Source organism: Seriola lalandi, unplaced genomic scaffold (genome assembly GCF_002814215.2).
Source record: "Seriola lalandi dorsalis isolate HSWRI2012SDOR001 ecotype SW California unplaced genomic scaffold, Sedor1 jcf7180002054972, whole genome shotgun sequence".
NCBI lineage: Eukaryota > Metazoa > Chordata > Actinopteri > Carangiformes > Carangidae > Seriola > Seriola lalandi.
Window position 1 is genome coordinate 5,961,552 of NW_019525660.1, and position 24,006 is coordinate 5,985,557.

General features: G+C 40.1%; 1 protein-coding gene across 1 annotated transcript; it reads left to right on the forward strand.

Moving 5' to 3' along the window:
- The first annotated feature begins 9,908 nt into the window (after window positions 1-9,908).
- LOC111648257 (cyclic nucleotide-gated channel beta-3-like) lies at window positions 9,909-22,981 on the forward strand. Its single transcript, XM_087171724.1, has 17 exons — window positions 9,909-10,153; window positions 10,776-10,830; window positions 11,539-11,672; window positions 15,550-15,706; window positions 15,844-16,394; window positions 17,502-17,552; window positions 17,633-17,719; window positions 17,808-17,872; window positions 18,590-18,712; window positions 19,906-20,047; window positions 20,438-20,597; window positions 20,766-20,863; window positions 20,956-21,039; window positions 21,366-21,484; window positions 21,652-21,804; window positions 22,143-22,293; window positions 22,461-22,981. The coding sequence occupies exons 1-17, from the start codon at window positions 10,043-10,045 to the stop codon at window positions 22,479-22,481; spliced, it is 2,262 nt and encodes a 753-aa protein (XP_087027850.1). The 5' UTR covers window positions 9,909-10,042; the 3' UTR covers window positions 22,482-22,981.
- The last annotated feature ends 1,025 nt before the right edge of the window (window positions 22,982-24,006 follow it).

Consider the following 24,006-nt stretch of genomic DNA (forward strand, 5'->3'; position numbering starts at 1 on the left):
GAACCAATATTTATATTCTCTGCTTTCTCTATATCTTGCAGCTATTTGCTGCTGTAATGTCCACTTCCTGACAAAGACCATTAAAGTTTCATCTGCTCATATCTGCCTCAGTCTATAGAACTATATATATATATAACTAATTCAGGAACACTTGGCCCAGGGAGTAATATTTTTCAGCAACTTGACCTTTGTCAGGATGAAAGTGTTATGATGAGGAGACCTGTTGCTTAATGCCAGCTGACAGCCTTGTCATGTATGATTTGATTGGTGCCAAGGGGTGTGTCAGACACTGGCATGAAAAAGAGAAAAGAGAAATTGGTTTGTTAACATTCATGAGAAATGATCACAGTGTCAGAGGCAGAGCCTCCAGTTGTCATCTGTCAGACTGGCCATCTTTCTTCTCTTCATCCCTGTGATGGCCGGACCTGTTCTTTCTTTCTTTCTTTCTTTCTTTTGTTCTTTCTTTCTTTCTTTCTTTCTCTCACCGTTCATTGTCCAATTCACAGCGGCTCTGGATGCACAAATGTTTCTCATATGATTATCATTGCTGATGAGATGCAGAAGAGTTTGCAGAGTGAACTCAGTCAGATCTTTCACATATGAGCAGAATATAAACAGAGAAAGTGAAAAATCAAAGCAGGCATACTGTAGATATAAATAAATACAGCCACTAGAGAGATTTAGCATCACTGAGCAGAGAAGTGCTAAGTGTTAGCATATCCCTGCTTATCAGCCACCTGACCACCCAGCCCTCAGTGTTTAGTGGATGGCCCACAGCACCTGAGCAGCCATCCCAGCCCTCCCAACCTGCAACCCACTGTTGTGACTGAGGAAAGCATGTGACTGTGAGCTTTAATGGGGAGTCTAAATCACAGGCCTGTCACTTTGTGCCTTCATTCAGATTAATGTGCACACCATGCGGCCAGGCATTAAGCCCCACAGGCCCTCTCAATGACACACCTCAGTGCTCTGTGGCTCACTGCTGTGCACTTGCCGCACACACACCACACACAGGCACGTCATGCTCACTAAGAAGCCCATGCACTCAAAACTCAAACTCTCTCTCTCACTCATACGCACACACTTTCACCAGGAAAAGCCAATAAACGAGCACACTGCAACCTTGGGAAGAAATGAAATGGAAAGAGTGAGACAATGGGAATGTCAGGGAATCAACTGCATCTAAACTTCCAATAAAAACACGACCATGGCTGCACTCCTTACCTCATCTCACCCTCCCTCAGCTTTCAGTTAGCAGCTGAAACACACCTCAACATGTAGGTCATCTCTATATTGATTAATATTATTAGTTTCCATTCAACAGTCCAGTAGATTTTAAAGGGAATTACTGACATGAGACAAAAAATATGACAAATGACAGGATGCACATGATAATTGACTATTTAGTAGTCATGGATGGACATACATACATCAGGATAAACAATATTCAACATTTAAAAAAGTTTTTAATGTTGAGAAAGAATTTAAGTGGAGCATTTTTATCATATGTGTCTCCTCTGTTTAACCCAAACAATATAATACTTCATCATTTATTTAAAAATGTGTTCTTGGAAACCAAGCTGGAGACCTAGAGTATCAACAGTCTCAGTCAGTGCCCCAACATGTCTCATCCAAAAGAATCAGATGTTAAGGATTCATTCTCGGGGTTGTGACATTGAATTAGTGGCTCTTTTTATTTTCCTGGGACAGCTTCTTTCGTGACACCAGATGTTGCCGTCTCTAAAATGCTCATAAGTCACACTGGTGTCTACTCTTTCCTGGAGCTCAGAGTGGTTCTCTGCTGCACCTGGATAATTCTAATCAAAATAGTTTCATCATCTGTTGGACAGGAGTGGAGAAGGGAGATGTGAAAGTATGCTCTGCCCCCATTTGGTAGGAGGCAGTAATGCAGTGCTCAACAGTCAGGGCTGAGACCTCATATAGCACCAACAATCAGCCCATTTTATCTTTTCAGATATTCACTTATCACAATTTAGTACAGTTCCCAAGCCACACTGAACTTTGACATGTCATAATTTAGATTTGGGTGATCAAACACTTCACACATGGGTAGATTATACAGTTAAGGCTTCAAAAACTCTTACCAGAGGAGAATAAGAGATCATTTTACAGAACATAGACCGTGCACTGACATAAAGGAAAATATGACATATGTCTAAACCACTGCATCACATGAGATACTTTTGGTGCACAGGTGTAAATGAAAAGTTTACTGTGGGTTTTGCAGTAAGGAGATGTATAGACCTAGGTATTTAGCACGAGTGATGACAGCCATCGTGGCTCAAAGGATAAACAGCAACACCTGTGAAAGATAAACTTTCTCAAGAGAAAAGCAGAACAGCAAAAAATGCCACTAAATATCAGAGTGCTTAGCAACACCATTGACAAAACACCACCCAAACTCCCCCACAAGGATTTTAAGGATTATTTCTTTAATCACTGTGGAAACTGTGAATATAATGTTCAACAATTTAACAACTTACAGTGACATCCTGATTCCAGATAGCCAAGCAGTGAAGATTCACAACTCGCTGTGGCCTGTGGACATTTTGGGTCCAACCACCTTTCTAGTACTTGGATGGGCAACTGTCATGCATCTAGTCTAGTTGTTCTGGGGTTTGACTGAATGATCACACATTATCACACACATTACTGTAAAGGACTGTGAAATTAGGTCATTAATTAGAAATTAGTTGTTGAAGAAATTACCTGAGTGGATTGTGAGTAAGTGGAATAGAATCTTTATAGATGAACTTGACACATTTGGAAGCCATCCAAATGTTATGTGCTTCACAAAATTCCTGAACAAAGAGGTCTGGATAGCCTGTAACCCTATTGCATCTCCACTCGCGACGAATTTCAATTCTACAGATAAAGAGGTTGCTAGAGAGAGCCTTCAACACAAGCACACAGGCAAAGAATTCCATCCTAGAAAGACAAGAAATGTCCAGCAGGACGGATAAATCACCCTGCTGTGTCTGTAAGGATGAAGCACATGGCATCGCAAGGTGTCACACATTTGCAGCAAAGACTATTGATGAAAAAAGGGCATTCATCCATGAAAAGCGACTGTGCTTTGGATGCTTAAGGAAAGGACACACTACCAAAGATTGTAAAAGAAGATACACTTGTGGTACATCAGCTGTCTTCATCCCACCTGCCTGCATGAAGAGAGGAAACAAAGACCTGTGGAAGCAACAAGAAATCACTCCACTTACACAGAAGACCATGCAAGTCAGGAAACACACCGGGTTGTGTCCCATACATCAACGCAACATACTTCTGCTACTTCAGGTATTGTTCCAATCTTTGTGTCTTTAGCACAAGAGCCACATAAAGAGGTACTCACTTATGCAATACTTGACATGCAGAGTGATGCAACATTTGTCTTAGAAGATGTACTTGACAAACTGAATGGACTCTTGACTGGTTAAATTGAAACTTAATACTATGACAGCCAGTGACATGATCATACCAAGAAAGAACGACCACTGTCTATAAGTTTGAGGGCTCCATTCTGAAAACTACATCTACTTATACAAGGCCTACACATGTGACTTCATCCCTGCAGATAAGTCTTACATCCCAACCAGGAAAACAGCACTACTATGGCCTCACCTCAGACACTTATCAGACAAATTGCCACCACTTCAAGATTGTGATTGTGATTGGGTAGTTGGATAAGACTGTCCATCAGCACTGGCTCCTCTTGAAGTTGTCATAGGCAGTGAAAATGAACCGTTTGCACAGAGATCAGCACTCAGGTGGAGCATAATAGGCTTGTCAGAAGCTCATCTGGATAGACAAGGTAATAAGAGCTTTGGGCATCAGGTCATAGTAAAGGAAATGACTCCTCCATCAGCTACAGATGTCCTAAAAGCCTTGGAATCAAACTTCATTGAAAGAACTTATGAAGACAAATATGTGTCTTAAGATGATGTTCACTTCATCCAGTTCCTCAGTGACATCACACAGAAAGAGAGAGGTCATTATGAGATGCCCCTTCCTTTCAAAGACAACAGTCCACCCAGTCTACCAAACAACAAGAGACTAGCTGCAGTTCACCTTCGGTAAAGGCCAATAAACAATACCATGAACAATATAAAGGAGGCTGTAGCCATTATCTGCGACACTGAAAGAATGTTTTATCAGTTCTTTGTCACTCCAGAATCCTGGAATTATTTGAAATTCCTTTGGTGGAAGATTTGGAAAAGGAACAGCATGAGTATAGGATGGCTGTTCACCTTTTTGGGGCTGCCTCATCTCCAGGATATAAATGAAAAACATAAGAACAATTTTTTTTTTTTGAGTGAATGAATGAGGATCAACATCAGCATTAACACTGCATTATTGCTTCTGAGTAAAAGTTGCCTATTCATAACAGCACATATCGGAAAATATATGCGCCGATACTGATATATCTGTGATATATCTGTGCTATGTGATAAAATTGTCCACTACCTGCTCAGCAGCAAACAGCAGACAGACACAGTCAGAGAGCATCTGGTGAACATAGTGGAGCATTTAGCAGCTAAAAAGCCTGATATTTAACTCAGGAGTTGGTAGAGACCAAAAACCAAGCTAAAAGAGAGGGAATATTCAGTCAGGTGCTGCGTGTGGAAGCAATCCAATATTTGATAACAAATTCAACATATGAACTTAGCATGTCAGTGTTCAGTTTATAACTTGTTTCCGTTGCCCACAAGTGCCAAAAAAAAATCAGTTAATGCAAGTTTAATGTTATTTTGAGTTGGGTGTCTTCTCTAGCGTGCATCATGATGTTGCCTGGGAAAAATAATGTTTGAGTGTAAAGCCCCTGAAAAGTAGGTTTGAAATCCTTAAGATTTCTCTAAAACAATAAATATTCATGACCAAGTAATCAACATGCAGAGTTGAGGTTAAGATAATCTCCTTTAGTTGTTATTTATTAAAATTTTAATCTTCCTCATTGTGTGTTGTGGTTTCATCAGAGGGAACCAACCCTGTTCTCATCAGAGCTGGAAATAGATGAGAAGGGGTTGTCATACTTGAAAGAAACTATAAACCAATAACCAACTAACAATTTCTGTATTTTCATGAAATTTCACCTGCTCAGTCACAACATATTCAATGCTTCAGATAAACCAAAGCTAGATGTTTCAGTCAGCTTTAGCCAAAAATAAACATACATTCAAAAGAAAAAATCAAGCCCAAAAGTCTGGTCACAAATGTTTCACACAGAACAAAACTGGGGTAAGTGCTCTTTTTTCAGTGAACTGAAATAGTCCTTCACACTGCCTTTTTCTCTCTCCTTCCCCTTCACAAAGTAACTGAGCAGTGCTTGATCTTTATGCCATTGTTAAAGGAGTGGCATTTGCCATTGTGATCACTATGAATTGGCCTCCCTCGGTTAGACCTTGTTATAATTTCCAGGCCCCTTGTGGAGAGCAGCTCTGTATTACACCAATTAGAGTGGTGAGTCATATGTCACTGGCCACCAGAGAATTCAGCCTCCTCCACTCTGAGCGGTTACACCTTCAGAGTCTATTGTCATTCTGCTGGTGACTGACAGGTGAGAGTCATCTATTGCTTGTACACCGGAGTCAGGGCTGTGTGGGCTAAGTGAAAGGTCAGGGTTTAATTCAATATTATATTGCAGTTGCAGTCATCCATCTCTTCTGAACACTTTTAAAATTGTATTTAGTGTGACTAATCTCAGAATGACACTGAAACTTCTACAACAAACAAATGCATTAAAAGGCTTTTCCCTCAGCGCACAGTGAGTAAAAACACCAAAAAACATCCTATGTTCCTCTTTCTAATTTGTATCAAGCTCTTTCACAGCGATGTCGGGGCTAGGCCCAACCCCCAAGGCTTAATTAGATTAATGGAAGAGATGGAGAGCATCTAATGACCTATCTCCCTGCATCGCTGGACAGCAGAAAGATGGAGAGGCATGAAAAAGTGCATCGAAAACTCCTCCACTCATTCTCCCCTCTCCTCTGTCCCAGACAAGTCAATGATCCTTGAGAACACTGTGAGATACATTACGCGAAGCCCACGACTGAGCCAAGCCCCATCTGCATCGCTGCATTTTGTTGGTTGTTCCTCAGCCTGACAAGAGGAATGGAACAGCAGAATATGGGCTGAGGAGGTGGGCGATAGCGGTGTAATATATTCTTAACGACAAGGGAGCGAATGAGTGTCTCACTGAGATAAGAGTTAAATGAAAACAGGAAAATATGCAAAGATAATGAAAATGACAATGAAGAGAGATTTATTAGCTGAAATAGCCACACTTCCCCCTACTTGTACCGTGTTGAATTTGAAATCAGTTTAATGTTTTCATGGTGTGGAGTTGACTATACAAATAATTAGTTGTGGCTTTAGAATAGATAATATTGCCCCCCTTTCCTTACTAAATGTGTTGCTTGATGCTAAATGTAGCATGTTGATTGGTAAGTGAGTGTGACACGGTCAGGTGTGAAAACAATGAGATTTTCCTCGACAGTTAGTCAGTGTTGAGGTTGAATGGTGCTTGCAGCTCATTTCATGAACAGTGCTAGCTTGCTGTTTTGTGCACAAGCTATAGAGTCCATAGCCCAGCTGAAATACCTATAGGTCCCTGATTTAAAATGCTGTATGTTCTGCACTCACCTGCTTAAATTAAGTAAAGTAAAGTGAACTGAAGATTCCTTGTTGTTTCCACCGACACACATCCAGGCAAAGTAGCCTAGCTTACTTCAAGGGATCCAAACACGACAATATAAATATTTTTCTCTGATGAACTGATGACTGATGAAGTTGGAAATGCTGACGACTTTGCTGGGACAGCTCTAGGATCACTCCCTAATAATTTCATCTTCATGTCAGACAGTGAACACCTGCGTCCATCTTGTACAAAGGTTGATGGACTGTGAAAACACCAGGGGCAACAATGGAAATAAGTCCAGGACTTTATCCTTCTATACCTCTCTCTCTCTCTCTCTCTCTATATATATATATATATACTAGAAGTTATTTTTTCGGGCTTTTTATAGAAAGAAGAAGGTGTTGATGTGGAGTAAATCACACAGTTCTCTGTGGTCGAATAAGTCTCACTCGGGTTTTGATGATGTTGTGCTGTGTATCGATCTAGGAATAATTTGTGTTGTAATGGTAACTTTATTAAAAGTAGGCTTGGTTTGAAAATATTGTCAAATTAATGACATATGTGCATATCAAACTAAAGTTTGGCCCTGAATCAGTGTTACATCTCAAGAAGCCAAAGATCTGTAGTGTCAACTGAAAGCTGCTGTTCTTCCACTGCTCACTGACGTCGGTTGAATCAGAAAAATTCCGGAGAAAAACAGACTTTGTGAGCTGTGGGATTTGGGTGAAGTGGAAACTGGGTCTCATTTTTTTTGTATTCTTCAAATTATGATGATTTATGAGAGTCAATTTTCCATGAAAACCCTCAAATGTTCTTGTGAACAGAAGATCAAAAACTGGAACTGCTCTTTAAATATGATGTGTTCAAGTTTGTCTCTAAAGCTTAGAGAAGAAGGAAAGATGGATTATTCAGTGAGTGTTTAGTCTGGTCCCAGAGTACTATATAGTATCATTTGTCAGTGATTTATGAATTCTGTTGTAAATAATGAAGTTCTGAAGATTTGATTGTGAAAGATGTTGAATTTACTTCTCTATTGTTGGACTTTCTCTGTTGTTTGGAAATGTGTGTGCACATTCTCATCCTAGCTTGTGTGAATTAATGGTGTCTTGTCAGCTGGGCATAATTCTATGCATGACGCAATAATAAAAACAATGCTACATTTTAGAGTGCCGTTAAAACTCACCAACCTCCAGTAAGAGGGAGGGTTGTTACTAACTCCTGATTAATCCAAAAATGGACAAAGAGGTGGGCTGAGACTTTGGTGCATGCCACCTGTTGGGACTCATCATTCAAGAGACCAGATGTTTCTTTGCTCCACTGGACAAAGGTACTCACACTCCACAGTTCCTTACTGTTCACACCTGGGGACGACCCTGGGTGGGGTGGGTCAGTGTGTGACATGTGACCCCCAAGGGTGTCACCAAACAAAACCAGATCTATTGTCCCTCTTCTCTCTCTCTTCTCTTCTTGGCTTGCTCTGGAGAGCAGCTCCTGCTCTCTCCTCTCGGCTCCTCAAAGGGCAACAAGGCCCCAGCCCAGGTCAGCTCTGCTACCCTAGAAACCAGCTCTCTCGCCGGCCTGCTCACAGCAGCCTGCAAACGCTCTTCTCCTCAACAGCAGCGACCTGCTTCGGATTAACTCAGAGTGAACCAAGTCCTCTTCAGAATCAGCAGCTACGACACAAGGCCAGCTGATTTTCCAAGCAACAGGAGTCGTAGCAGAGTTAGCATGGAACAGCTAACTGTGAGGAGAACAAAGGAGATAACAGCAAAGCAACACAGCCAGAGAGGACTTTACTCCACCAGGAAGCCTCCCAACTCACTTGACTTTACAACAACACTAGAAAGGAACTCTTTGTTTGTTCCAAGGACTGGGTAATGTTAACTGACTGGGCCTAACCTTTCCCAGCACAGCATAGCACAGCATAGCTAAGCAGGAGAAGTCTTAACTTTGTTAATGTACTTGTTGATTGATGTCTTGTTGTTGTAATGTTTGCTTAGGTTGTGGTCAGTCATACAGTTAATCAGGTACTCGTATGTTCACACACATAGTAGTACGTCTCAGTTCTAGAACCTGCATGAAGCTAACCTCCTCCCTCTAACCTGGTACCTTTAGATTACATGAGCTAGGCTAAGAAAGAAACTCACACCTTCCCTCCAACACACACCAGGTGGTCTCAGCGGCCATTTTGAGTAGTTTCTTTGTTTAGCGCCGTCTTGTGTAGTCTTCGTTGTTCAGGTCATGTGGTCATAGTGATCACTTTGAATCGGCCATCTTGCCTTTGTTTGTGTCCCCATAGACACACACACATACCCCTACACACACACATACACATACCTGTATATACTAGATTAGACATTGTGTTTTACTCTGCTCCATTGTAAATAAATGCCTTTAAGTATAACTACTGGTGTGTTTAATGTTGCACAAGCGTGAATATTGCCAACCTCTACTTGGTAGAATTCCAATTCCAATTGCTCATGAGGTAGAGCTCAGACCCAACACACCTGTGACTCATAGCGACTCACCCTCAATAATGTATAACTTTAAGCCGTAATAAAATTTGAGTTGTATAAATATTCATCCCTGTACAGCTACCATGAAAATAGAAATTAGGTATAGCTAGAGAACAAAACTGTGGGGTTTTTTAACTTTGGCATTTTAACTATGGTCTATGGAGACGGACTAACTTTTGGAGCCAGCCCCTAGTGGCCATTTGAGGAAGGAGGTTTTTGGCGCGTTTCAGCCCCAAAGTTTGCCACTTGGACAAACCTCACTTGTGTCATATCTGAAAATTCTTGTTTCATTAATATATAGTAATGACTTAATGGAAATGTCCCTCATCACACTGAGTCATGAATTTTCACTATAACGAGCAAAAGTGCAGGAAAAGTGTTGTGTGCATGGGTGAATTTCCTTTCTTTTCCCTTGTCTTGTATCCAGCTGAAGCTTATAGTAAGATGGCAAATGTGCTGCACTGTGTTCAATAAAGTGTGTTGAAGCAGTTGTCACTTAAGAGCATAATAGAGCAATGGTAAGTGCAGCCTGTATGTATGTCACACATGCACACACAGGCATTCTGCTTTAGTGGTCACCTATAAGCCTAATGGGATCTTACATGAGATGGTGATGCGCTTAGATGTTGCTGGAGAGGGTGGGGGCTATTATCTGTGCAACAGCATTAGTGGTGCTAAAAGCAGTAATACCATCAAGGTGGTTATTAGGGTGAGGTGCTGTTAAAGAGGGGGAGAAGAAAAGGTAGACAAGCAGAAAAAAGGGAGGGTGAAGCCAGAACATAGGGGATCTTATAGGTCCTGAGGAATCAGTACCTGCCGCTCATACAGGCAGTCACTTGTAGAGAACAGCAGATGCACTATTAGGTTTCTAGACATGTTTGGTAAGTTGAAGGGGCTCCTCAGTGGCCCGCAGGTGCCAGCGGCTCCTGGGACCACCAGAGATGCTCCTGACCCAGCTCCAGCTCCAGCCCCAGCTCCAGCCAAGGTAAGACCTGTGTTGTGTTGGTGTTTTATATATATATATATATATATATATATATATATATATATATATATATATATAGTCTCAATCTTCTGAAGTTGTTTTTGGATACTTTTTTTCATATCTACTGTCTCAAGAGGTAATTTATTCTTCTGTGTTTTTACAAATGTTGATTGGCTTTCATAATGTTCACTTTGTGCCAGTAACAACAGCAGCAGCAGTAGCCAAGACTGAAATCATGGCCACAAAAAAATTAAGTACTGTGTCCAGCATGTAATACAGCAAGTTTTGTTCCATTTGTTTCTCCTGACATAACAGCAGTGGCTTCTTATCTGTTCCTCCATCCATTCAGCTGCTCCATGCTGAATGGATTGCCAACAAAGAATCAAATTAAACTGTTTGATTACACAGACCTTATTGAAACCCAATGGGCACTTTTCATTTAATTTCATCTCAAACGCAGCTTGTTTTCAAAAGTGTCTATCAGGCAAGGGAACAATTTCTCAAACATTAAATTCGCTATTCTTTAAAAATACTCTTTGAATTGGATGTCTCTATAATGACCATGGTTTGGGTAATGAAGCCAAACATCTGACTTTGTTGAAAATGTTGTATTATCATGTAGGAAGAGAAGGCAGGTGATAAGGACAATGACGCCAAGAAAGTGGACAAACCGCAGGGTAAGTAATGATTCATCTGAGAGGCTGAAATGAAGCTGAATTACTGTACGTCCTATTTTGTTTTGCTTTGGGCCAGATGGGCTCTCTTTAGCTCTCTGTCCTCTGCCTCCCTTGGGCCAAAGCCTGTGGTTAGATACTGGGGAGAGTTTTCCTTCTGGAGCCTCAGAACAATATGTTGTTAACTTATTAAAATGCATCAGTATGTCTCAGGCATGTGTTTTGCCAGAGCAGTACTGAAGCAAAAATATAATGAAACACATGTATTTTGTCTCATTGCTTCATGTACTGTTTAAACTGCTAGACACTTCATATCCTTCATTCTAATATTGATGATGATGATGATGATGATGATGATAATGATGATGATGATGATGATGATGATGAGGATTGTAATCTTATTTGTATGAAACCTTTAAAAAACAGAGATACAAAGTGCTTTACAGTAAAACAGGAAGAGGAAGGTAAATCAAATTGATAAACATAAAAGGTGAAATTACATAATATGTTAAAATGATAAGATGCAAGGCTTTAAATATATGCAGTAGAAGTCTGAAGTCTCTTAAGATATGTCAAAAACACGGTGGCAACAGCAGTAGCTGTTTGTACAAGTTGTAATATTAGGTTGTTTCAATTCCTGAGACCAGAATTAAATGCACTGAGAGAGTCAAGTCCAAAGGTAATTTAAGTCTGATTTTTCTCCTTTCTCAGAATCAACTCCGGCCCCGGGCCCTGCACCTGCTCCTGCTCCTGCTACAGCCCCAGTTTCCGCTCCAGCCCTGGCTCCAGCACCAGGCCCTACAGCAGCTCCAACTAACCCTGATCAAGCTGGACCTGGAGGGCAAGTCCTGCACCCTTTTTAGTTTCTGTAGTTTCTTGTTGTTTTAGCAACGCTGCCTGATTGTTTTCAGACATTTAATTGCAGAGTGGATGCATTAAATATATGACACAAGCCTATTAAAGCGAGCAGATATATTGCATTATCCCTTGAGTATCTGCCCCACCCCCAAACTCCACTTTAGCTTACCAAAACACACTCCTGCCAAGACACTGATATCACAGACCAGTATCAAATTAATCAGCAGTTGGATGCTAATTAATCAGATTGCTTGGCAAGATGGCAGGGAGAGACAGAGAAGGCCATCAGAGATGAATACAGCATGTGAGATCTTTATCCCCTGGTGCTACATGCATATAAACAGAGGGATGACTGGAAAGTGGATTAAAAGCTTTTCAGCTTTTTAGCTTTAAGAAGCTCACCAGGGCTGCCTCTGGCCCAGTAATGAAATCCAAGGAGGGTGAGGACAGATTCAACTGATCCCTACAGTTCTAAACACATGTAACTTTTTCAAATGAGGAGACATGTTATAAATGTTTTACCATTGCATAACAAAGGAGGAGCTGTAAGAAAGAGGGAGGGTCTCTACAGGTAGAGGTGTCAGCCATGAGCTTGAGTGACACAAGGAATAAATATCACAAGATCGTCAGGAGTTCAAACTTGATGTCCCTTGCTGTTCTCCACAGCAGGGTTAGCCTGGTATGGGCTGATTATTGGCATCTTACAAAAGGATCTCAGGTACTTCAGATGAACACAATGCAGTGTTTGTTGATTAAGATATTATCACATAATGTGTCACATTACAAGCCCACTATAAACAAACAATTACCTGTAGCAGCATCCATCAAGATGTCAATATGTGCATGTTTTCAGACACTGGTTGTCCAATTGATGGCAGGACAGACCGGATTGGGCTTATTTTGCAGTATCTGAGTCAGACCTTTATTCCGAAAACTACATTTCTTTGAGTTAGATCTATATGGTCTTGGATTGTAAAACAGTAGCTTTGAAAAACACCTCTTACAACTATAAGTTTATATTTTTGATAGACTTAATTAACATTAGGATGAAGATGTCTGAATCTCTGAAGTTAAATTATAGGTTCAATTACTGTAACATCTTTTCTTTTTTTCTTCTCATTTTTAATGGATTCATTTCATCTGTGACATTTCGCCTAATTTCTCATTCTTTGAAAACAACCATATTCTTATGTCTTACAACCAGTTTATTCCATTATAATGAAATCTCTTGTGCAAAGTACTGAACATCTTTTGTCTGTGTTGTATTGAAGATACAGTAAAAATGTGGGCTTACACTTAAAGGGACACAGAGCAGAGGAAAAAGCTGCATCTTTCAGAGCAGGTAAGGGCTGCAGTCGAAAAGTAAAAAAAAAAAAATCAATGGAAAACCTTATGAGGTCAAGGAAAGATGTGACGGAGGATTCAATAGGAGAATTCATAATGAAATGACAACCACAAAGCTGACGGAATCCAACTGTACTTCTTTTTAACTCTTCAACTTTATCTAAAACACTTGGACAATATATACTCCTTTCCAAACCACAAAAACAAACACAAATTATATGTTGAAATAAGATAATATGAAAAGAATACACAAACAGAGAAAGTTGAGACACTGAAATAATAATCTTTTAAATAAGGAAAAATAAGGAACTGAGGGGCCGGAGTAAATTATATTCAGACATAGAGTTTCTTGGCATGGGTACTTTTTACCTTTTATTTATACATTTGTCAAGTAGAAAAAAATGATTTAGTGCATTCCACAATGGGGGGATTTAGTGAAACAACATTTTTGTATATAGTATTTTGTTATGATGAAATTTGATATGCTTGTTCTTCAAGATTCTTTAACTGGAGAGATTTCAAAGAGCACAAATCTATATTTATGGATTTGGAGCTAAGCCAAGCATATGGATTTTAGTTTTGAATGAAGGTTTGGATCGTGCCACAAACATGATAGGTGCCCTACACACATGATAGGTGCCCTGTTGTTCCTACAGCTTCATGGGTCTGCAGGGTTAAAACTAAAATGGTTTGGTGCTTTAAATTTTGCCGCTGCAAGGAAATAAGGGACGGCATTAACTCATTTCCTTTCGTGAAATTAAGTTCAGATAAGATAGGAAGCATTGATGCTCCTTTCCTCAGCAGTTAGAGAATATGACCAGCTCTTATCATGGCTGACACCTAGATACCTCCAGGTCATTTCACTCAGTTAGGTCAGTTAGGAGCCCTAAGACTTTTCGACTGCAGCCTAAATCTGTGGAAGTTTCCCATATGATTCTGCGACTGATTGCCACAAGAGGGCAGCTGCAGGTTTTGTCAGCGGAGAAAAGCATCTCTCTCTCTGTAGAGTAACTTTCTTTCAAAATGTATGAAGAAAAAAAAAACTTCTCAGCACTCAGCTCCACATCAGTGCAGTGCACCAGTGTAAGTGAGAAGTAATTGGTGTCATCTTTTGAGTCGTCGTGCCTTCCTGTTTGTTGTAAACAATTAATGGAATATTTTAATGGATTCAGGAGCTAATTCAAACACATGAAAGATCATTTCTGTGGTGCTGTGGTGATTTATGTGCAATGACTGGAAACAAACAAGTCTCTCCTGGTTCCTCCTGAACAGCTAGATGTATTATTGATGGTTGTCCACTAGGAGGCGACACATAAACGCAGACGCCACCTTCTTCTGTCTGCTCTCCTGGGGCTGAAATTTACTGTGCCTGAGTCAGCTGAGCCTTTCCATTTAAAACGTTATTTTCACGGTCTTAATGTCTTTATTTAACCTGAGAAATCATGTGAAAACCAGTTCCTGTGGAGATGAGTGACACCACAGCTGCTGCTTCCATTGACTTCTTCTTCTGTTTAATGTTCACATTAATCAAATCAGCCACAGGAGGGATGATGTGGGATTGAGTGAGTGAGGAGGGGGGAGTCCTAGTCTAATGAGGTTAGAGAATTGTGTGTGTGTGTGTGTGTGTGTGTGTGTGTGTGTGTGTGTGTGTGTGTGTATTATTAGAAAGGTCATTCTCAGTCCAAGTTTAAAATACAATTGAAAAACATAAATCACATTTACATAATAATATTAATGTAACTCAAATCATTGCATTTAGCCTTGTCTAAATAATGGTTTTCATTTTACTTTGAGTAACTATGAAGATTTTAACAAAACAATGTCACACATGTTCATTAATCCACAGAAATCTGCTCCTTATAAACAGTCTCCTTAGTATTCCAGTGGAGATGGCTATTTCAATTAAAGCAGGTCTGCTCTCTGTGAGATGATGAATCTAATCCATTTTGACCACATGCCCATAAATTTCTCTGTTTACATTTTTATAGAAAATCGCTCTATTATGTAAATTTCATAAATCATTTTTTAACCAGTCTTCTAATGTTGGAGTATCTGGTTGTTTTTTGTTTTTGTCTGCAGCACGGTTGTCTATCACTTTACTTCTGCTATCATGGCCAATGTTGGTGGTCCTGTAGGTTTCCCATCTTCTATTTCCTTACATCTTGAAAAGTAAATAACAAAGGCGCACCAAAGGTTTTAATTGAGCTGCTCAATAGTATAACAGTAGTCTCTCAGATCTGGCATTGGCAGACCTCCTTTGCCTCTTGATAACTGCATTATTTTATTCTTTTTTTATCATTCTTTTTATTTGTGTTTCTTTACCCATCCAGATAGACTGAGAAATTAACTTGTTCAGTTATTTCAATTGGCAGGGATGGGAAAAGACATAACATGACAAAACAAACATGTTAATCATCGGAAAGTTTTTTTCAAGAACTTTTTCAGCACATAAAGTTCTAGTAAACCGTCTGATGTTTGTGAATAGCTGCTCCTTTCTTTGTATTTTCCATCTTCAGACAGGAAGTGGCCCCTTCTCTGCCCCCAGCTATCGTCATCAACAAGTACTCAGATGAGCAGCTCAGAGCCATCATCAAACAGATGAGAGAGAGACTGGAGCTCTACAGGGACAAAGTGGTTGATCAGTATGCTTCCTCCCCTGAGATCAGCCCTCCTGTCAGTGAGTACAGATACAACATTAGGCTACTCATCTGGATGGACACCGCTCTCAGTTTCACAGTTTTCAAATGATGTGTGTTACTTGAACTTATATATGTTAATATTTCAGCGCACTCAGTATTGATACTGTCCTTTCAGCACCTCTGCTACACAAAGACTACTACACAAAAGTCATAGAGGAGAGGAAGAGACAAGCAGAGGAGGAACGGATAAAGAAGGAGGAAGCTGAGAAAAAGAAGAAAGAGGAGCAGGAGAAGAAAAAGAAGGAGGAAGAGCAGAAGAAGAAGGAGGAAGAGGAGAAAAAGAAGGAGGAAGAGGAGAAAAAGAAAGCAGAGAGTAAAGATGAGAAAAAAGAAGAGGAGAAGGTAAATATGAAGACCAAGATTATTGAAGCTGCCTGGCGTTTTTTGGACGTTGTTCTGAAGCCGATCGAGGACAGGATGGACGCTGTGCTGGGGATGACCATGGACCCTTTCACAGACCGCCGCTACATTGCCTGGCTGAGCCTGGTGACTCTGGCCTTCAACTACAACTCCTGGTTCATGACGGTTCGTCTGTGTTTCCCGTACCACAATGAGAGCGCCATCCCTTACTGGTTTGCACTAGACTTAGTGGCTGACCTCATCTACCTCATAGACTCCATCATCTTCCAGCCTCGCAAACAATTTGTCAAAGGAGGAGACATCATAGTAAGTCTCAAATGGTACTGACTGGTGATGGTCACTGAGAATGACGTAGTAAAATGTGACAAAATGACTGTTGGTAGAGGGTGCACGTCCAGTACTGTACTTTGGTCGGCTACAGGACAACATATTCAATGAAAGTATCTATGAGGGATCTACTTTTTTAATAATTCTAATGAGAACTTTGTAATGACGCCCGCAGAGCCCCAGCCCTGTCGGTTACCTATGCTCTGCTGTGTTTCTCTTTCTGACTCTCTCTTTTACAACAATCAATTCACAAATTATTAAATCATTTTTGGATACATATTTTATTTTCTTCAGGCATTGATAATGAATTGATCTTAATCATGTGTTGAGTTTTGCCATGCATTATGCAGGCAATGACATCTATATACCCCTCCCTCTTTGTGATGTTGGCTCTTTGCCAGATGAGGACCTGGAGCACAAAGACAAGCTTTGACTGTGGCTTGGATATAACAAACAGTCAGACTTCAGGTAGACATCTAAATTCGTATGTTGCGCAAAGCAGTTTAGTTTTTGACTATCTTATACTGGACTATGGTACAATGAATTCTGAGAAAATTAAGACTTTTTTTCGTAATAAAAAAAAATGGCCAACCGAGGAACCACATCTAAGCCCTCAGCTCTGTTTACCCTAGCAGAAGGTTTTTGTCTTGAGGAAGAATTCAACAGTTACAAGAGTGTATGAAGGGTGTAACAATAAAAAGAAAAATGTTATTTGAAAAAAAATTGTTGCAGTTTCTAAAAACTCATTCCCTTCTCATTGCTCTCTCCATAACAATGTTAGCAAACCACATATGAGCCATGTTATCCTGTTTTTTGTTGTTTGGTGCTACTGCTCAGACAAAGTGTCATTGATTGTTACCATGGTCATGGTAAGACCATGGTTACCACTGTTCTTGTGTTTCTGTCTTAAAATTAGTCAGTATTTACTTTTGTGAAACGGTCTGACTTGCATTGGACATCTTTAAGTAAAATTAAGACTGGACTAACACTACAGACCAGTCTGACATATCTTTGTGAAACACCCCCTCATGACCTGGTGTGATCAAAATATTTTATTCCTTAAAATGCATTTTTTTTCCTTTTCAGAAAGACAGAGTGATGACAAAGAAAAACTACAGAGAAACTGAGAGATTCAAGGTATTGTAACCTGAATTCTTTGAACCTTGAAACTGAGTGTGAACTGACATCAGTGACCTCATACTGTCTCTCCTCACCAGATAGATATGATGTCCCTCCTACCATTCGACTTGCTCTACTTCCAGTTTGGATTTAAATCCATTTTCAGAGCCAATCGTCTGCTGAAGGTAAATTCACTCATGTTTTCACTTTGAACCAGACAAACATAATGAAGCCACTTTGTTTCCGTGTTGTTGAATCTCTCTTATTTTCAAGGCAGATACATTTTTTGAGTTCAGTGATCGTCTCGAGAGCCTCATGGCCAGGGCTTACATCTGGAGGTAAGTCACATAACAGGAAGTCAGCAGCTATGATAATGCTATTATTGTTGTTAACATACACACTTCATATAGTCGGTCATTTATAAGGAGCCTTTAACCTCATCCTGATCCAAACTCTACCTGTAAAAAGCTGTTCACCCGCTCTCATGCCAAACCCATTGTCCATGGAGGTACTCTCCTTCGATTGGCTGAGAGCCGAGTTGTCCAATTAACCAGGTGCAAAGTCTTTGAGCTAATTTGACCCACTTCCGCTGTTTCAGTCCAGGGGCTCAATGGCAGAAATGTAAAAAAAACACAAATCAATAAAGAACACACACAACACAATATTAATAAAGTATCAACAAAACAACTCATGCAATAACTAAATCATGCAACATAAACAAATAACTCAAAATAATCAACCCATAAGGAAATCAAAACTCAATTCTGCCAACTGACATCTGGATCATGGACAGAAACAATGACTCTGCTTGTTATTGTTGAATTTTCTTTTTTTAATGTTGTACCACAAACTACATTAATTCACCTCCACTGTATTGGTGAAATATGCTTATTCTTGTGTTGTCTGCCTCTCTATAGTAAACCACTTATATTGTGATTTTCCAGAGGAACCAATAGCTCATTATAGCATCCTGGCAGTGAAGTAGGCACTGAAGGGAATGTGAGCAAAGAGGAACAGAGAGAAGTAATTCAGTAACCTCTTCACTCCCCTGTTAGAGTTATTCGCACCATCGGTTATCTCCTCTTCGTGCTTCACCTCAACGCCTGCTTCTACTACGTGGCCTCAGACTTCCAGGGCATTGGCCAAACTAAATGGGTCTACTCTGGCCTAGGCAGCGCGTAAGTACAGTTCCTCTGTATTCCTGCTTATTTGGGACTTTCTTGTCTTTGCTGTCTGATGCACTCTTGTAAAATTACATGTCAGTAATGTATAGATTTCAGTTTTAAGCAATTACTTACCACACAGTTAATGTCAAAGTAAAGTTATCTGTCTCATTAAAATCTCCTCCTCAAAAAGTCTAATCAACACACTAATGAAGTGCAGAATAATTTCACAATAAGTGAACTACATCTTTGATACTGCAAAAAATTGGTGCTGGCTGAATTAAAAATATGAACAAGTTGGTAATGTACCTCTTCAGCACAATAAATCCATGCACTATTGTTCCTTTTAATGACGTTAGAGAAAAGAAATATGTTCATTAATTAGCTGAGCAATTGGTGCCAAATAGTGTGATCAGAGCAGAGGGGGGACCTGCTCCCAAGCTACCATAGAATCTGTAACTTCATCTACAGGAGTGTAAAATGTCAATGTTAATTAATGATCTATGCCTTAATTAGTTATTTGTTAAAAACTCATCCATCCCCAACAGGCTTTTAAAACTTAATTGCTCTCTGTTTATGACATCTTTGGCCATCCAAAGAAAATAACTTTAAGTTTGAATTGTATTGTATGTTCGTGTTTGCTGCTGCTGCAGTTACCTCAGCTGCTTCTTCTATGCGGAGAAGTCCCTGCTGATGATTGCTGAGTTGCCATTTCCAGAGTCCATGTTCGAACAGATCTTTCAGATGACTAACTACATTTTTGGGGCATTCTTTATGTCAATCATTCTTGGCCAGGTAGTTTTTTGCTAATATATTGAATCTTTTTCATGTTTAGTGATGATTTGGTCTACCTGTTTTTGGATGGCATGTCTGGCTTTATATGACTGTTACCCTTTTCCTTTTTTTTCTCTCTCTTTTTTTTTGGTTTACCTTTTATCTAATTGTCACAAAGTATTTTTTATTTCTTTCAAGCAACCTAATTGGTTTCATGACAATTTGGTAGCAAGAGAATAAGGGACTTAAACTTTGTGAAAATTGGTGAAATAACAATTCAATTCAAAGTGTCTGAGCTCTTCAGTGATGCGCTCCTCCTGAAACTCATGCACACACACACACGCACACACATTCAGTTCTTCATCTAAGAAACAGTCCAGTGACACTGAGTATAGTTTGTGATAGCCCCTCTAATACCCCCGCCCTCTCCACAGGTACCTGCGTTGTTACTACTTTGCTGTCCGCAGTCTGATCAACATCGGGGGTCTTAACGAACCCCACACCGTCTTTGAGATTACCTTTCAGATGACTAACTTTTTCACGGGCGTCTTTGTGTTCTCCAGTTTGATCGGACAGGTAACATAGAGACACCTTGTCCCCGTAGCGTGAGTCACAACCTCAGTATCCTCAGCTCATCTGGAATCCTGGTAGAAATTAGTATCTGTAAATCAGTTTGTCATCATCTCTTTTCCTACTGGTCTCATTAATGTAGTGTTGTAGTGATAGATGAAGGAAACCTGTCATGTGACTGATAATCATTAGTCTTAACACCACACCAACACCTCATCATCTTCTATTCCAACTGCTGTTGCTTTTCACTGGTTCCCTGTGGAGTCTTCACTGTCAAATTGCTTGTTAAATGTGATAAGAAATTATTCATTCTCCTGTCAGTAACTGACAGGAGTAGTCATGAAAGTTACCAGAAGGCTTCCTTATGTTTTATCACCTTACGTCTTGTCACCTCAGATGAGAGATGTCATTGGTGCAGCCACAGCGGGACAGACGTACTTCCGAGCCTCCATGGACAACACTGTGACCTACATGGTGTCCAACCACATCCCCGCTATGGTGCAGAACAGAGTCCGCACCTGGTACACGTACACCTGGGACGCTCAGGGCATGCTGGGTCAGTAGACACTGGACAAAGAGCTCTGTTCAATATTTTCTAGAATGTTAGAAAGTCTGAAAGGAAACCGCTCAATCCTGATTTTACTTCCGTATGTAGCTCCAGACTCACCTGAAGCCCAGTTTGGCCCCAGAATAAACTTTTTCTGTTTCATCTTGATGCTTCCAGATGAGTCAGAGCTGCTGGACAAGATGCCTCTGGTAATGAGAACTGCCATAGCTGTTGACATCAACCTGGTGACCTTTCAGAAGATTGATCTTTTCAAGGTTCGGTGACATCAGAGGACACAAATAAGGTGAACAGGCAAACTGCAGACTGGACATGATATCAGCTGAATATCTCCATACTGTCTCCTCAGGGCTGTGACCAACAGATGCTGGTGGACATGTTGCTGAGGCTCAAGTCCATCATCTATCTACCTGGAGACTTTGTTGTGAAGAAAGTGAGTCATAGAAATTACAGATACATATTTTAAAAGTTGTTGAATCATTGTTAAAGCACGGTTGTTACTTGAATTCAGAGAGACAGTTACAGCTTTGAGACAAGCTAGCTAATATACTGTATATTCATTTAAGACAGCAGAGACTGACCAACGTCTTTCTTTATTCATCAGTAAGTTTATGTTATTATCATGTGACCTCGCTAGATTTCAAAGTTTAAGTTGTTTGGCATGAATATTGTCAATTCCTTAATTCAAAAACATAGGAACTGATCTTTTGCTTCCCTTCAGTAAATCATTTGTGTAAACACCCACTTCTGCCTCTGCAGGGAGACATTGGTAAAGAGATGTACATCATTAAAAGTGGAGCGGTGCAGGTGGTGGGAGGACCCGACAACAGCATTGTGTTTGTCACACTGAAGGCTGGCTGTGTGTTTGGAGAAATCAGGTGAGATGAAGTTCATGTTTTGTAAGACTGAAAAAAAAAATCACACTATATGATAGACATCAGCCGATATGTTTAATAGTTTTTAATCAGAAGATGTTCACTTATAATCCAATGACAGAGAACACCACCAAGAAATACTGAGTAATATAATGTTGTTTTTCTCTCAGTCTGTTGCAGTCTTCCAAAGATGGAGGAAACAGGCGCACAGCTAATGTCAAAGCACATGGCTTCGCTAACCTCTTTGTCCTGGAGAAGAAGGACCTATTTGACATCCTTGTCCACTACCCAGAGTCTCAGAAAGTGCTGGCCAGGAAGGGAAAGTGAGTCAGAGGAGTGAAGGCAGAGGTTTTTATCATCAGGCCATCACAGTAGACAGAGGTTGGCTCCTGTGCTGTTTTCTCTGGAGACTGATCACGTCCTCACACACAGTCAATACCCCAGTTGTTTTTATTATTAATCAGCCTACTATTTTTTGCAATTGATCATATTCTTTATAAAACAACACCATAAGGAATAAGTAAAATCGTTTACTCACACTCACACTCACACTAACAAAAAGAACAGAAAATCTCTTTTTGCAATTTCAGATTATATAAATCAGTGTATGTGTGTGTGTGTGTGTGTGTGTGTGTGTGTGTGCGTGCGTGCGTGTGTGTAGGAAACTAATGAAGGCCAAGGGTCCGGCAGCAGCTAAAGCAGAAGAGGATAAGAAGAAAGGGTTGATGCTGTTTAGACCCAAACAAGAGACACCCAAACTGCTGCGTGCTTTTGGAGGAACCATGAACAGAAAAATCATTGACAAAATGAAGGTAACTGCACTTTATTTATCTGGCAAATCAAAGTATCTACATCTTCTTCTCTTCTCTTCTCTTCTCTTCTCTTCTCTTCTCTTCTCTTCTCTTCTCTTCTCTTCTCCAGGGAATATTTTTAACACAGCAAATGTTTTTGCCTTATTTTTGTGTTCTTTGTGTTTCAGACAGCTGCTGGTGGCCAGTGAAAACGCATTGCAGTCTGTTTATCTGGACTTTGTTTTCTATATAACTCCTTTTTGGGAGTGAGTGTACGGCTTTATTTTCAATATATTTTGTACTGAGTGTTTTTTTCTGTTATATCACATTGCTGAGGCAAATGCTCCTGTCATTTCCTAGGGTCAAACATTATTTAATTCTTTTTTGCCTGGAACTACACAAGCATGATTGACCATAATAGGATAACAAATACATTTAAACATATGTTTCCAATTTGATGTGATAAGATGAGCAGTGTTTGAATCAAGAGACTACTGCCCCTAGTGGACACTGCTGCATGTATACTGTATACATCTATATTTCTTTTGTTTGTCTGCTTTTATTGGCTTTATATTGAGTTTGGCAACCCACAGTAGTTCTAAAAGCCTAGCAAAAATTACCCATCATTCTAATTACTGGTGTCAGTAATGCTTGATCAGTTTAATCTCTGTCTATATCTGCTTAAATAAATAATCCCCTGATTTCTCAAGTTTGCTTCATCCTATGAATTGTCATCCTTTGCTGTTTGCTTGTGTTGTGTATCTGTCTGTCGGCTTTGTGTTCGTACAGTTCAGAGAGAGAGAGAGAGGTGCTCTCTAATCCCATTAGCCAGACAGGGACATGGTGAGGGCTAATTAACTAGGTGGCCTCTGCATTTGTGACTGAAATAACCTCAGTACAGTACAGTACTAATTTTACAGCAGCTACTTTGATCTCGTTACCACCTCATTACCACATTCACTGGTTATTCCATCATTTAATACTCATACACATTACCTATGAAACTGGGAGTTGTTTTCATCTGTTTCACTAACTTAAAATCCAGTTTGAAATAATGAAATTATATCCCACCCCCAACTCACTTTCACTAATTGATATTTTCATGTGATCATTGATTACACACTTGTGTTAAATATTATAAGGCTTTTCTAAATGGAGCCAGCACTGCCAGGGGGCTGCTGTCTTGTCTGGCTGTGATTGGCAGCTGAAGCAGCTGATCTGGTGTTGACTCCAGGAGAAAGAGGAGTGCCCAGAGGGAATTATTGAGTTTAAGATATTTAATTGCCTCAGTCTGTTGTTCAGATGTGAAACAAGCACTGCACAAGGAGGACCTTGGGATTCTGGTTTCCAAGGAGGAGAAGTGGATGGGCAGGCCTGGTCGCTGTAGCCCACACAGAAGCCTACCATGTTCAGCCGGTTGAAAAAGTTGATTAGGGCTCCTGAGCCTCCCCCTGCCCAGGCTGCTGCCCCCCCTGCTACTGCAGCTCCACCAGCTAAGGTAAGACTTCTCTTTCTAATATCTCAAATACAGAAACTGAAATTGAAATTTATTTCAGTCTACGATCAATAATTATGGAAGAAACTATTTAGAAAGGAAAAAAGTTTCCTTTACTCAAATCTGGAAAAACTTAACAAAGATTTCTGCAGTCTGAAAAAGGCTGAAGTTGTTGTTTCCCTTTTGAGATATGACATTTTAATTTGTGTTTGTTTAATATGTTGTCGCCACACTTCACA

Coding starts and splice junctions, on each gene's coding strand:
- LOC111648257 (XM_087171724.1), top strand. CDS start 10,043: ATGTTTGGTAAGTTGAAGGGGCTCCTCAGTGGCCCGCAGGTGCCAGCG. Junction 17,720..17,807: donor GAGCCAATCGTCTGCTGAAG/GTAAATTCACTC, acceptor CTTATTTTCAAG/GCAGATACATTTTTTGAGTT. Junction 21,040..21,365: donor GAGACTTTGTTGTGAAGAAA/GTGAGTCATAGA, acceptor CTGCCTCTGCAG/GGAGACATTGGTAAAGAGAT.